General features: G+C 44.4%; 1 protein-coding gene across 1 annotated transcript in view; it reads right to left on the bottom strand.

The window, feature by feature from the left end:
• LOC122161222 (homeobox protein Meis2-like) overlaps positions 1 to 15,730 on the bottom strand; it is a 97,442-nt gene that overhangs the window by 12,424 nt on the left and 69,288 nt on the right. The window contains exon 6 of the mRNA XM_042820485.1: positions 8,246 to 8,322. Within this exon, the coding sequence (XP_042676419.1) occupies positions 8,246 to 8,322 (77 nt within the window). The remainder of the gene's footprint in view (positions 1 to 8,245; positions 8,323 to 15,730) is intronic.

Genomic DNA, 15,730 nt, shown 5'->3' with positions numbered 1-15,730 from the left:
TTTATTTGGGGAAGGAGAAAAGACATCCACAAAAAGCAATGAAAACAAAACACGCACGGGGAGGTCAGAGGAATGTCAAAGACAAAAGGAATTTTTAAGGCCACAGGACATGTAAAGCTCAGCCCCCAGATGGGATGAACTAAGGAGTACAAACTATGCTTATAAACCAGTGAGGAGCTGCACACCTCTGGGATAAGCTTGAGCTGAAAAGGAGCAAATGATACCTCATTTTATCGTTAGCCAAAAAAGCCACAAAGACTACAGTGCCTGGCCAGAAAAAAAACAAATGAAACTGTTACATGACCTAGATTTCATTGAAGTCTGTGGAAGGCATGTATTCCTTCCACAGTATCTGCTGCTCTTTCTTTTCTTTTCTTTGAAAAAGGACAAGAACACACAGAAGCCTCGTTAGCCTTAATGCCACTAGAACCAGCCATACCTCCATCACACGGCATCATTTGAGGGCTTCCCCTGCCTGCACCTCTGGCTGCATTTCATTTTTGAGCAGGGAAAATTGTTTTATCCAACAAGGAGGCAACATTTGCCCCATTTTTAATATTTCAGGCTGACTTTTCAACCACTCAGAAGCACAGTTTGCTTCAAGCAGGTGCAGCCCGAAGCTAGCCCATGATGTAAGTGAGAGAGGGGGTCTCTGAGGGCACTTTCCCAGCGTGCACAGTGCTTAATGCTGCACGCCAGCCTCAGTCACTGTTGACACAAAATAGGTGGAGATCAGGTCTGTGCAAGCACAACATACCAGAAAGGCAAACTATCCTTAAAAACACTTCAGGTAGATTTGACAAGAACAGACCAAAACCTGACTTGCAAAGAAATGGCAATCCATTGCTCTCTTCTTCTCTCTATCTCTCTCTTTCTATTTTTCAGATATTGAGGCTGCATTTTCTGATGAAGCTACCTAAGAGGAGCTGAGTCCCGACTCCCATTCTCAGCAGTCAGCCAGAGCCATTGGATTGCAGCGTGGTGCTTCCACCACAAACCAGCATCCTGGCTGCTCTTCCAAGCCCAGCTCCCATTCCCAAGGAGTGCACACCTGAATCTCAGCCTTTTAAAAAACAGCAAACAAAGACTTCTGATCCCTACCCTGATCCTGCCCTGCACAGCCAGTGCAGGAGCAGAGAAAAGAGCAACCGGAGTATGTTTGCACAGTGCCTTTTAATCTTATCTCTGTGACACCTGACAGCACATTTGTTACAGAATATTAATGCGCTGACTAAAAAGTTTGTCAGGTACAAAATCACCACGGAAGAGGATGGAAAGCCCAAGGGAAAAAATGAATTTTGCTGCACGTTAACTCCTAAAGCACCAGGTGCCTTCGGTCACACGGCAGCAGCTCAATTGTATCTGCAGCACACAACATTCTGCCATGGGAACTGACCTTTCTCTCACTCAAAAAAGAAATCTTCTGCGCTGTCGTGCACTTGCAAATATTTTCAACACCATTTATTGTAGTTGTGGAATGGTTTGGTTGTTATTAATTACTTCGTTAGCTTGTGCAAAATTATTCTGCAGCATTTCCTTGCCTGGTTCTGCCCAGCCTGGCTCTAGGGATGGCAAAGGATGCTCAAGGGATGAACCTTCCCATTGCCCCGGACAGCATAGCAGTGGGTTTTGGGGCAGCTCAAGCCCCCTTTGGGCTGAAGGATGGTCTGAGCAAGCAGCCTGAGGGCTGAGGTCCTGGAGGAGAAGGGCAGCACTTCATCCAAAACTCCTTTTTATCTCCCCACTCTAAGCACCTGTCCTTCACAAGGAAACACTCCTTTATGCCCAGACTCCCTAAACCTGCTCACTGGAACAACACTCCGCATGCTCATAGCACCGCAATGCATTTTTACATGGCTTCATCAAGCTGAAACACACTGACAAACCCAGCATGCATCTAAACCTGGTGACGTGACAGCACCCGATGGCTCTGGATTCACAGCTCTTCCCCCTGCAAGCTATTTGCTTGGCTTTTCTAATAATACCTTGCTTGGCTGGCAGCTCTCCAGGGCTGTCTAAGGCAATATGCAAGCTAAACATTTTTCCTCTGATTTCAATATTTTCTTATGAGTAACTGTACAGTATTTTACCTAGTGATTGCTGTAATTTAAGAACAGAGAAACAGACTACAGATGTAATATTATTACTACAACTGGCATTCAAGGTGAAAGGCGTAACAATTAGCTAAGACTTAGTGAAAACATAAATGTAAAAATCTGCTGTAAAAGCCCAGCACATGGTACGCTTAGAACAGCTAATTTACCACACATATTCCGAATTGCTCAAGTGGTGCAACAATTCACCCAGCAAGATCCTTCTCTAATGTTTTTCTTGGGCTTGCAAAGTGTTTCCTGGGGGGGGGAGGGATGAGAGTGGGGAGGGTGGTGACTTTCACGTGGCAAACACCCACCGTCTTGTTTTGCTTTGGAATAACAAACATTGTGTGTTCTTCAAACCTGAAACACAGATCCTCTCTTACTTCCATCTCTCTGGCTTTTATGTGTATTCCCAGTAAAGAAACGGTGCTTAAATGACATCTGTAAACATATCCTCAAATTACAGAAAGGAGAAAAGCAGAATGGTTTCCAAAATCCGAGGTCTCTGATTAAGTTTGCACTGCTGAAGCTGAGAGGCTAATTTGTGAATGTTTCAACATTTACAAGTAAATAAGTACTTGCAGTTACTGTATCTGATTACTGAGAAAAGTATTTGTTATGTTATTACACAGATTCAAATTGCATCTTGACCTTTTCTCCTTTAATCTGTTTACTGCAACAAAAGCAGTGATAGATAAATCTGAACACAAGTGTGCATTTCACCCTCCTTTAACCAAAACCCCTGAGCGCAAGGCGTTCTGCAGGGCTGCAAAGAAAGCTCCATGCCTGCCTGTTGTGTTCCGAGATTGGGTCGGCACCGGGCTTGGAAATCCACCCAGCGTCCAGGACCAGCACCTGCTTTAGCTGTGCCCTCCTGCAGGCCTCCTCCCCCTCTTACACCCTAAAAATAGTGCTTAAGTGGGACTAAAGTGGTGCGCTGGTCATGTGCTGGCCTTTCGCTCGGGGTGAGTTTCGCCCTCAGAGAAGGAGCTGAGCAAAAGCTGATGTCATTGCTAAATGCCCGGCCTCAAAGCATGCAGGCTGTATCCCCCCTATTTGCATCTGCCCCATCTGCATCTCCCTCCATCAGCGTTAGATATTATTATTATTATTATTTTATTATTATTTTCTTTCCCATATAAAGTTTCAGCAAAAATAACTTCAGTTGTCTCCAAGAATGAGATTAGGGAAATTTACATTATTTGATCAATTTTTCCAGTGTGTTCGGTTGGTTTGTTGGTTTTGGGTTTTTTGTGCTAGCCTCGGAAATTACACACAAAAATGACATTTAAAGAAGCCAAAGTCATAAAATCAAGAACTCAAGAGGTAGGAAACTGTATTGCTAGAGCTGCTTGCACCCTAGCAAGCAGTCTGGTCACCAGCTTGCAAAGCCTCAATCACCACCACGATGGATCTGTTATGAGAACAAATCACTAACATGTAGAAAAAATTGATCTCTACGGGAACCAAACATGGTCAAAATTGAACAAATAAGGCAGTGAATGGCAAGAAAATAAGAGCAGTCCTGGCTGGAGCAGTGGAATGCTGCAGCGGAGAACAGGACTCTCCGATCTGCTGCTGCCTTGGATTGTTTGGGAGCTGCCGAGTAAATCATTGCAACCTCACTTTTCAGCAGCAGTTACAGGCTATTGCAGCTCTCTTCCGTGCCCTGTGCTGGAGCTTGGACATGCAGGGCGCCAAGGCACTAAAAACTTGGAGTTTCCATGAACTCAGCGGTTGTTGGGCCTTGAATGCAGACAACATGCCATCACCTTGAATCATCTCCGTCCCTAACCCTCCCAAAATAAGTGGATGTGCTGGAGCTGAACCTCCCTGAGGCTCACTTCCTCACCTGCACACCCAGACAATGCCACCCTTCTTCTTCAGCAGGGAACTGTAAACTCCTGCACTCCCACAGACCTGGAGCACACACATACAGGTCAGCGGAGTACCCGGGTACTGCAGTGGGAAGCACCATGAGAAAAGCCCATCAGCAATTATCAATTCCATCTTCAGGCACGCTTTGAATACAGCTCAGCAAATGAAGAGCTGAAGAATGAGGGTAAGATAAAATATTGACTAGCTCCTCCGTCATTGTCTGGTCTGTGCCCTAGATAGCACAAAGGGGATTTTGGAAAAAGCAGAGTGGAAGCACCTAGTGAAAGGCTTGTGTTCCCTCACTTCAGAGCTTTACAGATTTGCAAATTCCATATATTTGTCTATATGTATATGCACATATTGAGCACACACATCTACATACATTTCATATATATAAAATCATTTTAATGCAGCTGTATGCACGTCTGTGTAGAGAGTCATAAAAAGGCATGCAAATACAGAGAGATACGCAGGCTCGTTATTATATTATCTATCAAATATTTTTATGTACACATTTGTATTTATGTATATACTAATATAATTTATCTGTACGTACCTAGACCTTCACAAAGCATAAACAACCCCTAAACACCTAACACAGCCCTTGATGAGAATTGCCCTCTCTGCTTGGAGTAATTATTTGCCATTAGTGCTTAACAAGAGGAGGTTCAGCTGGGATGCAACAAACAAGGAAGCTGTATGGATTGTTCAATATTAGCCTGGCTGGTTCTCAGCTGAGGCAATAAATGATTGTATCACACCTCCTGGATATTTCAATCCCCACACAGTGGTTTTTATCACAGGGGAAAAGCACCTTATTAACCTGACCCTCACCAGATCCCTGCCACGTCCCTTTGTGCAAGGCTGTCAGCCCACACCGGTGCCCCTTCCCACTCCCACTGCTGTGCTTGCAAGCCCACACTACTCAGGGTTAAGTGTCCAACAAGTCGAGGAGCAGGACGTCTCACTGAGGCTGCTTTCCTACCTGAAAATCCTCCACATGGATTATTCCACAGTTTAAGAGAAAGAAAGAGCACACAAGAAAACAGGTGAAGTTAAGTGATGTTTCAAAGACGTGCCCTACTCCGGTACGTTTTACGGCATGTCTCACATCATCACCCCATTCCTGCACTCCCCACCATCAATGGGAGTTGTGTGCATCAGCCCTTGAGTGTGAGCACCGGGCAGCCCCTATGTGAAAAGCACCATTTTTTCGTTACAGCCCAGAACCAAAGTATGCAACGAGCCCATACTGCAAAGGCATTCAAAATATGACAAAAAAAAAATTGTTCAAATGCTTTCAATCTGCGGAAAACAAATGCTCTCTTCACTGGCTTCTCTGTGGCAAACTTATAATTCCATCCAGAAAATCCAGCATTCCCAGTCTGGGCTAACGACCATGCTACCAGACATGAGTTTATGTTTTTCATGCACATTTCATGTATTCCCACATGCTGTGTTGCTGCCAATAATTTATGACTGATCTGCACCCAGCCTGCCCTTCAGCATTTCATTTAATCTCTGCAACAGTGATTTACAATGACTCATCATTAATACAAAAATGTACATGTGTGTTAACAAGTTTGGAAGAATCTAAGGAGGGAGGCAAAATTTTTTAAAGTCATGGCTGAAATACTTAAGAGTCCAAAGAATAAAGGCAGAGTTAAATCAGCAATGGTGCCCTGGCTTTTCCCTGCAGCAAAAAAAACCAAAAAAACAAAAAAACAAAAAAACAAAAAAAAAGGTGAAAAGGATTTGTTCTCATGCATGCTATGTTATATGGGAACATATTCAGGGGAAGGGTGGGTGCGTGTTCCCATAGTGCACCCCATGGCCAGCTCTTTAGCAAGTGAGTGTGCAATTTGCACGCTCAGCTTCTGCCCCCACAGCCTTCCTGCTCTTTAGCACCCCACCAAGAGCAGGGGCTGGCTTATTGCATCTCAGCATCTTCATTCAGCACCTGCGACCAAAAAGCCCTGACCAGCTCTGCAATGTTATATCTTCATAGGGCTGGGGAGAAAAGGGGAATTCTCTCAATAATTTATACAATTGTAACACCATGGCAGAATTACCAAACGAGCTTGAGCAGAGGAAGCCTGCCCTACATCCGCAAGACTTCAGTTATAATGTATTTTGACCTACTTTTATTTTTTTTTTCTTTCCCTGTACATAAGGAACTTATAAAAACACATCTGACATCTGACACAAAGCCAAAATAAAACTCCTCAAATGAGAGATGAGATGGGTACTGAAATCCACCCAGGGAAGTCACCCAGGAGAAATTCCTCTGGCTTTAGTTCAATGCACCCCGAGTTCATCACAAGCACCTCCTTTGGTGGCTGGCCCCACATGGAACTTGGTGCCCACGCAGGAACCTTGCCCACACCGTTCCCCATGGTGTGTCTAGCTCTGCCTCCACACTCACCTGCGACCTGAGCCCTCCAGTTCTTACCCAATGGGCCACTCTGAGAGCAGCTCCCAGCCCTCTCTGGGTCTCCCCCAGGCTCCCCGTGCCACCCGTAGGCGCTCTGCCCTGGGCTACTTTTGCTTACAGCGGGATGAAAGGACAATGACGGGCATCTGGTAGAACCTGCTCCAGGGCCCTCCCAGGCAACACACCCCACCCTTGAATATAGTCCTGCAAACACAGCCAGCTTCTACACTGGGTAGACCTTCAAGAACAGCCCTGTCAACCAGGGTATCGGCTGGACAACAGCTGAGGGACATAAAGCTGAAACAAACGCTAATTCTTCCTGGCTGAGCCAAAACATTGCCATTTGAGTTTACTTATAACATGTATTTTACGTTCAGTTCCTTTTATTCCTTCGTTTTAAGGTATCTTGGAAGCCTACTTGGCATAGACGAAGTATTTGGTGTTTCCCTTTATTCAGTGTCTTAAAGGACTTCAGAAAATTGATCTCCCAGGGCTGCTGTGGGGTCACGGAAATTGATAACCCTTACAAGCCATGCTTATGTGAGCCCGCCTGCGTCTCCCAGATAGTGCACTTTGTAAATTAATCCTCCAAAGGCAAATATATTGTAAGTAGCTTGTTATCTCTAAAGTACTAAATTGAAGAATACACGGGATTATATTGACAGAAATTACATTTTCTGTAATGGGGTTTAATATATCTGAAATCTCTCCCATAGGCTCCCACTCTCTGACTGAGGAGGGTTTGTTAATGTAGGTGCAATGGACATCAAGACCAAATTTATTCACTAAAATGGATTAGGCCATGTAATCAGAGCTTCAGTAATATTAATCTCTGACACTTATTGAACGGAAAAAGTACTTTTGTCTGCAAACTGGCATTCCTCCCTCCCTTTTCCCCAGCAGGCTTGCCGTCCGCCTTGGCCATTTTCTGGGTATTACTTCAAAGAGGATAAGGTTTCCCATCATAAACACTAATCTGAAAATATTAGGACAATTAATTAGATACACTTAGTTTTACAAGGCATTAGATTGCAATACACTTCCAGTATGACACTTGTTCTGAGACAGTGGGAGAAACCTGAATTTGGATGCAGTAACAAAGGACAATAAATCAAAGTTCTTTAAGGGCTCGCCGTTGTGTTTTCACATTTAAATCAAGAGTAATTTTCACTGGGGGCCTTCACCACATCTCAGACAGCCAGCAGCTCAAAACCCACTGCAGATCCAGCAAGGATACCTCAAACAAGCACTACTTCAGCAAGCCAAGGGCTCCAGCAAGCCTCAGCCAGAACCAACAAACACAACTACCCCGCGTGGTACTTCAGCAAGAAAGAGCACAGCTGTCCCCAAAGTTTGTTCAATGTAACAGAACCAGACTTTTTAAACAAAACAAGAAATGGGTATAATGGTATCAGTCAAAAAGAAAAACCCGCCAACAGTATTAAAAAATAATGAAAAAAAACCCCAACGCTTGACAGCATCACAAAATAACAATGCAGTCTGCAGAAGCAGAGCCCATTTTTTCACCAAACCATTCTTGCCCATTTTATCACCAAACCGCTCATTAACAAACTTCTCAGAATGGATGGGACTGTTTGTTCAAGGGGACCAGGACCCAAATTCACCAAAACCACTGAGAAAGCAAAGGGCCATAAACTCCTACTTGTGTTCCGCAGCACCAAACCGCCATGTCCCCTTTCCCAAAACCACTTGTCCCACGCCATCCCTTCTGTATCAACAAAATGTGGTAGCAGACGGAATAAAGGACGCTCCAAAATGCCAAGGGTGAGCCAGAGGTGCCAGCAGCCACGTGAAAACACCAAGCAAAGTTACTTACCAATTGTTCACTTGAAGTATAGTGAGCCCCGTGTCTTGTGCCAACTGCTTTTTCTGTTCTTCTGAAGGGTAAGGGTGCTATAAGACACCAAAATAAATACATACATTTAAAACAATGCTTTTTTTTTTAGGCCTACTTTTTATTAATAAAAAAAAAAACACAAACCCAAAAAAAACAGAAGTGTGTGACATCTATTACCGAAAGGTGAAAATGCTGAGGTGTGTCACTCTTTTATAATTATTAATGGGCTACTACATCACTTAATTAATGGCAGTAAAAGGCATGCCAATTATAAAGATTAGTGAAGTGGAGAAATGACTGCTCAGGATACTGGCAGTACCTTGATACTCTAGAGGATATTTGTTGCCTTAGCTGGAAGTTTTTGCACTTGTCTCCAATGAGCGATTAGAGACAAATCTCGTTGGTTGTTTTTGTCTTTGTTTTTTTTCCCCTTCTGTATTGTACAGAACAACAAAGAATGTGATCCAGCACTTCTCTCCGAAACCAAAACGCATTGGTGATTTCTGAGATTGCAAAGACAAATCTCGCCAGTGCCCAAAATAATTTGCAAATAAGATCAGCATCCTGAACATAAACAAATGCCTGCATTTTGAACGCAGGCCAAAGCAAGGTCAGTGCTCAGCACATTTTTGCCCAACATTAACATAGCTGTGCTGCTCTAATCCTAAGAGACAGAAAACAAATACTGCTTTAATTGCAGATAATGTTAAAATTAAATCATAAGTTAAGTTTCTTGTGAGAACTTGATTGCTTTCTCAGAAAAATTGCTTCTGCATGAATACAGATTGCTTAATAAATCAACAGCGGAAACCACATCCAAGCTTGAATCTAGAAAAGACAGTAGTGATATTATCTCTATGCTTTCCCTCCTTCTAAAAGCGTTTTTGGCCCACGAGGAAATGGCCAAGCACCACAAATGTAGCACTTCCCAGGAGAAGCCGTGGCTCAGGAGTCCAAATGCTCCCAGCTTGGGCACTGGGTCAGGGCCACTGCAAGGCACCCCATCACATTTTGGCAAGAGCATTTGGGAAAACTGCTCAGACCCACCTGAACATGGCATTTAGCAGCTGTTTGTCACAAAACATTTGGTTACACACACACAGTCTCATATTTTTCAGACCTATTCTTCAGCATAATATTGCAAGAGATGTAAACTGAAACCTTGTAAAGCATAAGAATTTCAAACTTTGTAAAATTCAGCAATCTCGTTGGTACCATAACTATTTAGCAGATTTAATACACTCTTGTAACCAGCATAATCTGATATCTAATGGCTATGTTGCAGGGCTGAATTACTTTGCTTTACCAAATACGGATTTTTGCTGTAGCATCCCATTGCCCACTGAGCCCATTCTAAAACCCACCACCATGCCCATCAGCTCCTGAAGATACACTTGTGCTGCCAAAACTGGCAGGGAGCTCTCACTTCCTTTACAAATAAAGCTTCCTGACAGTCAGCCCACTGATAACCTGCACATCTGTAACCTACTCTCCATATTTCGTGTGATGTGATGTGACTCCGCACCAGCACTGCGAGGGGGACCACCCAGGGCAGGGGGGGGGAGGCAAGGGGGAGGAGGAGGTGGAGGGTTATTTCTTTTCATAAATAATTTGCATTTTCCACATACAAAAATACAGCATTAATTTTGTAGTCTTCCTCATATACATCCTCAACAAACAGCTCTCCTTGACTTACATCTATCTATCTGAACACATTTTGCTTCCCTTCAAAAAAAAGAAAAACACTACAGAGAAGATCTGCAACATTTTCATCTTTATAGTTTGCTTCCCGTTTCATTGCTTTGCCATCAAGCGAGGACAAAATCATTCCTTTTTCTTATTTCACTTTGCCACCTTACATGTGATCTAATTTTAAGTAATTGAACAAACTGTGTCTAATTTCATGCAGCAAGCAATAATTACTAGACAGCCTCTAGCTATTGGAATGGAGAACCCTGTCTCCATTAAGCAATTTTCAATTGTTCTGGACTTTTTTCCAAATAGACAAGACTGGATAAAATTAGCCATCAGAATAATACAGTCACTGTCAAAATAATTGCTTTAAAAGTCTCAAATTCCTTAAATTGTGGTGTGCTTAAGGTCATCTGATTAATTTATTTTTTTTTTTTCATAGCTTAGCACGGCACAAACTTTTAATTTAATAAAAATCAATGATTGCCAGAATCACATGACAGCTACAACTCTGTGTTGCTAATCCTTCTTAGCTAAAGGTTCCCAAAGCGGCAGGCTTTTCATCTCCGACCCCGTGTGTCTAAAATATCTTTAGCACTGGGCATCCTTATTATATAAGCTTTCTGCAGATTGTACCAGTTGTTCCTTTGTAGGCTAAAAAATAAAAATGACTTGACAAAGAATCAGCACGCCACAGGCTAGGTTGCTAAAAAAACTTTCAAAGCCTTGTTGCATTCCCACCCACGGGGCGAGGAAGGCCTGGGCTGCAGGCAAAGGCAGACGACACACTGCAGTGAAGAGAAAAGGGGAGAAACCCTGAGAACTGCCATTTTCTGAAGAAACAGGAAATTCAATCCAAACTGCTTGTGCTGATCCTTATTTCACCCAGGCAGAAACAACAGGCGCTTTCCTAAAGCGTTGTAATGGTTTGTTTAAAGAGGTAGGTCTTTAGCTATATATTTACATATAAATATATATTTCATAGACTCATAGGATGACCTGGGTTGAAAAGGACCACAATGATCACCCAGTTTCAACCCCCTGCTATGTGCAGGATCGCCAACCAGCAGACCAGGCTGCCCACAGCCACATCCAGCCTGGCCTTGAATGCCTCCAGGGATGGGGCATCCACAGCCTCCTTGGGCAGCCTGTTCCAGTGCATCTCCACCCTCTGTGTGAAAACCTTCCCCCTAATATCCAACCTAAACCTCCCCTGTCTTAGTTTAAAACCATCCCCCCTCGTCTTTGTTTCCACGTATATATAAATATACACAAGTGTGGAAATATGCACCTAAAACCAATGCCCTGGTTCCTGTTGGCAAGTACACCCACCACTCAGACCACTTTGGGATATCAAAGCAAATTGTACCACTGTTCGATAAACAGTGACTTGAGACCTTCACTTTGTTGTGTACATTAGCTCCTGCCATTATCTCCTGAAAGCTTAATTATTTGCAAACAATTGATCAAGATGGGAATTTGAGAAAAGATACACCGGACCACCGGGAGAGCTGCAATGCATTAGGAGAGCAAACAGAATTACCTGTAGGTCTCACAATAAGAATTAACGATTGGGACCGTGCGCGGGGCAGTGCAAGTAGCTGTAATGCTCCTGCTGGAGTGTTTTCCATTTGATCTGCATTAACACCTCCAGAGCTGGGGAAAGCCATAAAAGGGTGATTACGTAGGGAGGGCTGAGCCTCCTTCCACAACCAGCCCAGCCTGGGCTGCTAGGAGGCTGCAGGCATGCTCTTGCCAGGGAAAGGGGCAAATCCAAAAGGAGTTTTTTTTTTATTTAAAAGGTAGAAAGCAAAATACAGCATTTTGAAATGTAAGGCTGAGAGCAAATGACCTCCAAGCCCAGCTTGGATTTTTTCTTATAATGCTGTTCTTTTGGATTTGGTAATGCTGCTACAGCATTACAGAGCAACATCCACCTAGCAGTAGGAGACCTAGTGCTTTTCCCTTACCATAAATCTAGCACTGAAATGCGGATTGTTTGGCACCATTAATGTGTTTTTGAGGCTCTGTGGTATTACTTTTAATAATGACTTAGTACAGAAGTGATTGCTTAATAACACCATCAAAGTCTGCATGCAAATGAAAATTATCCCGGGGGGATTTGCCCAGGGTAATACGAACAGTTAGGGAACATTTGAAAAGGTAAAAATAACTATGCAAAATATGAGTCAGAGCAGTCGTTTTAGCTGTAACAAAGAAATCAAAGTGACAGGGAGAAAAACCCAACTTTCCATCATATTCTCCCTTCACCATTTTATGAATGGTATTTAGAGAGCAGCAGCTTAATAAAAGCCCTTTTTTAATGCAGCCAAGATCACTTTTAGCAAAACAAACAATAAGATCTCTTTTTCTTTTTCTTTTTTTTTTTAAACCACCTTTGACTACGGCCAGTGGGTAAAGTCTACAGCACGTATAGATGGAACGCACCCAAGTTCCTATCTTAATGACACTCCTTGTCCAAATGCACTGCTTTCATCCAGTTTTCCACACTGTACTGCCTATGTTGGATGCCAGGACAGCACTTTATCTTCCCCATGCTGGTCATCAGGCACCAGGAACATGCTCTGCCTCTCTGACTTTCCCGCTGTACTGGCACATGGTTGCAGCAAAGGGGAGGACCTGCCCTACAGGAGGGGTGGTGGCAGGGCTCCAGCGCAGCCCTTATCGCGGCGGCGCTGCCGCTTGGCTGGATGTGTCCGAGGGCGGCTTCGGAAGTTCTTTCATCCCCTTCCTCCAGCCCTCTGCCTCCTCCTGAGCTCGGCTTAATGCTCCAACGCCAGCTGACCTTGAGCTAAACCCTCGAGTGTGATGGGAGAGAAACTAAGCCCCCAAACCTAAGCTCTCCAGAGCCTCTATTAACCCCTTGCTAGCCTCAGTGCCAAAGGAAAATAACACTGTGACGATGTTATCAGCTTGCCTAACTCAGCCCGCATCTAACTCAGCATAACCATAAGCATAAACTGCCAGTCGCCTGACGCTGAACTCCAGATCCTTGCTTTGCCCATGCACAGAGTCAGCACTGCCCCCCACCTCCCCTGGTTTACATTTCAACTGTTTACATTGCTCGCAATCAAACTGATCTACTATAATTTTTTTTTTATATATCCATAATGTGTGCCTATTGTCTCCTGGCTTTATGAATTAGTTTGACTATTTCAGTGAATGCTTTTTTTGTCTCCTGACTGCACATTATCAAAGGGACACTTTGTGCCTGCCATTTGCATCACAAAAGCAGTGCATGGTGTAGTCTAAGAACATAGCTTGAATTTCTAGCAGTTGAGCCCTGGATCCTCACACACACAGCACTCACAAAGAATAACGGGGGTTCCTGCCTTTGCCAGCAGCCAGAAATGTTTGGATCGCACTTGGGGAAGTCATGGGGCTTCAACCTGCTTTCTTCCCTTGCTACTATGTATGTAGGGGCAGCGATACAGAACGTGTACAGCACACTGCCTGTGCTGCACGTCGCGTGGGTCAGTTCACAGACAGGCTCTGGGACCTCCTTTATATTCCAGCTACAAGAAGTTGCTGAGCTGAGGTGAGCCACTAGGGAAAAAAAAAAATTCAATTCGGAAGCTGAAAACTTGCTTCTGTTTATCACTGGGGACTGGCTCGCACACCAGAGGAAATACTGAGCAGCAAGCAGGAAGTTGTCTTATTAGGAATGCATCTATGAGGTGAGGAAGAAAAACCCCTCTGCAAAGTTTGCACAGTCCTTTCCTTGGCTGAGAGCGATGAGTCAGCTTGATAATGCCGCTGAAGTGCGTGCTGGCTCTGGCGTTTAAAACTCCACGTTGCTTTTTCAGCCCAGCGCTCCATACGACACTGTCCCTCTACAGACAAAGCCAGCCTTTTCCTCTCCCGAAAGAAAATATTTCCTCAACTTATTATAACAGCCTAATATCCCCGCAGCGAGATTTTCATAGCGTTACTGCTACTAAATCCTGGTGCTGCCGGAGCTTATTGAACTGCTAACTGCAAACGCAAAACCAACAGGCACGCTCAGCCTTGTAAAGTTAAAAATGCATAAAAACTTGCAGTGTGACACGATGCTGCAGCCCTCTGCTGCTACAGTGGGGCCATGCGCTGCGGCACAGCTTCTGCGTGAGCACTTCCTACCCGATGGGCTCTGGGATGCTTCCCAGTGCTCCCCTTGCAAACGGTTTTGCAGGCGGCGTCGACAACCACGCCAAAAATAAAAGGGGAGGAGAGGAGGCAGGATCAGGGTCTCCTAAGGAAAGCACATGCTGCAAGAACAGAGCCAGGCTCCCAAAGTTTGAACATCCGAATGTGTGCCCACGGTGTGAGCTGATCAAACAGGACTGTGTTTGGTTTGCAGGCAGGGAGGTGGGAGGTGGGGGCTTTCATTAGCGGGGGCTGGAGAAGGGGAAGGAGGCATGGACAACAGTGACACTTTAACGAAGGAGTCATGCTGGGGGGAAAGGAAAGCTCTGTGCTTTCCTTACTTCCCATTTCTCCTTTTGTAAATAATGTTCTTGCAAGAGTTGTCTGTGAACAAGTTTTGGCATTTGCTAACATAAATATCCTCTCCAAGGCCAGTGGAGAGGCATGGTATGGGCTGGGATGCGCTGCCAACACTTCTCTGGTGGCCCCATCACATTTTTCATAACGTGAGCACTCATTAAGGAAAAAAAAGTTCAGATCATCCCTTGCACAGGATATTACAGAAGTCAGAAAATGGAAAAACCTTTTAACTGACCTAATCCATCCCCTGGCTGCTATAATATTATTCCTTCCATACCATGTATCATTCCCCGCTGCCTTTTCCAGCTCAGTTTCAGCCAGGCCAAGCAGCGGTGCTCCTGCTATTTCCTTTTGGAGACACTGATAGACCTCAGTGCTTGGAGCCTGCTCCGCACATACCAGCCCTCGGCTGGAGCACTCCCCCGCCATACCAGGGCAACTGAGCAGAGACTTCCCCATGCTAAACATTCCTGTAGTGCCTGGACATATGCTCAGGCAGAAACACAAAGGCAGTGCTTGCACAGACACACACACATCGACTTCTCTTAATAAGCTGAAGAGGTGATTTTTTGCTCTAGTGTCAAGACAATTTGTGATAATGGGACATGGCCAATGCATTTCCCCATTCTCTGCCCTGTTTTTCTTTATTATTACCTTATTACTGTACCATAACCTAAAAATAACCAAGGACAAGGTAATTAAAATAAGAACTGCAACAATAAGATCAGCAAAACTATCTTCAGCACAGCGCATGACCGAAAGCAGTGAAATATTACATCCAAGTGACACTGAAGTAACTGAGGAAATGCACCCTCAGACTTCCAACCACATTAGGGCTAAATTCCCACCCTGCAAATGAAAGTTTTCAGTTCAGGCAGCACCACTCCTGGTGGGTTGTTGAGCTGAAGGAAGGGGAGCTGCCAGCAACTCCGTCAATGTGCTCCTGTTGTTGTCAGAGCCAGCCCACAACAGATTAGCCCAGGTAAATATGTCCTGATCAGAAGCCTGTTCCCAGCAATAAGTCACTGTCCTTAACTACCTTAAATGACTTTCTGAACAGGTGGGCTCGGAAATAATTCTGCAATCTCTGCTAAACTGCAGCATCAGAGAGTGTAATCCCACAGAGCTCCACCTAAAGCTTTGATTTGTGCATTCAGTCCTTTTCAGGCTGCCTTTGGTATTTCACAGGCTCGCTCTGCATGCAGGGGACAAAACAATTCCCACTGCATCCTGGAGTGATGGGGCAATGTCCCTAACAGCAGCCTC

The sequence above is a fragment of the Centrocercus urophasianus genome, unplaced genomic scaffold, assembly GCF_019232065.1.
Source record: "Centrocercus urophasianus isolate 14NV4802_14NV808 unplaced genomic scaffold, USGS_Curo_1.0 seq_10, whole genome shotgun sequence".
In the NCBI taxonomy this organism is placed as follows: Eukaryota; Metazoa; Chordata; class Aves; order Galliformes; family Phasianidae; genus Centrocercus; species Centrocercus urophasianus.
The sequence above is the reverse complement of the archived record's forward strand: the minus strand, read 5'-3'. Positions and strand labels throughout refer to the sequence as shown.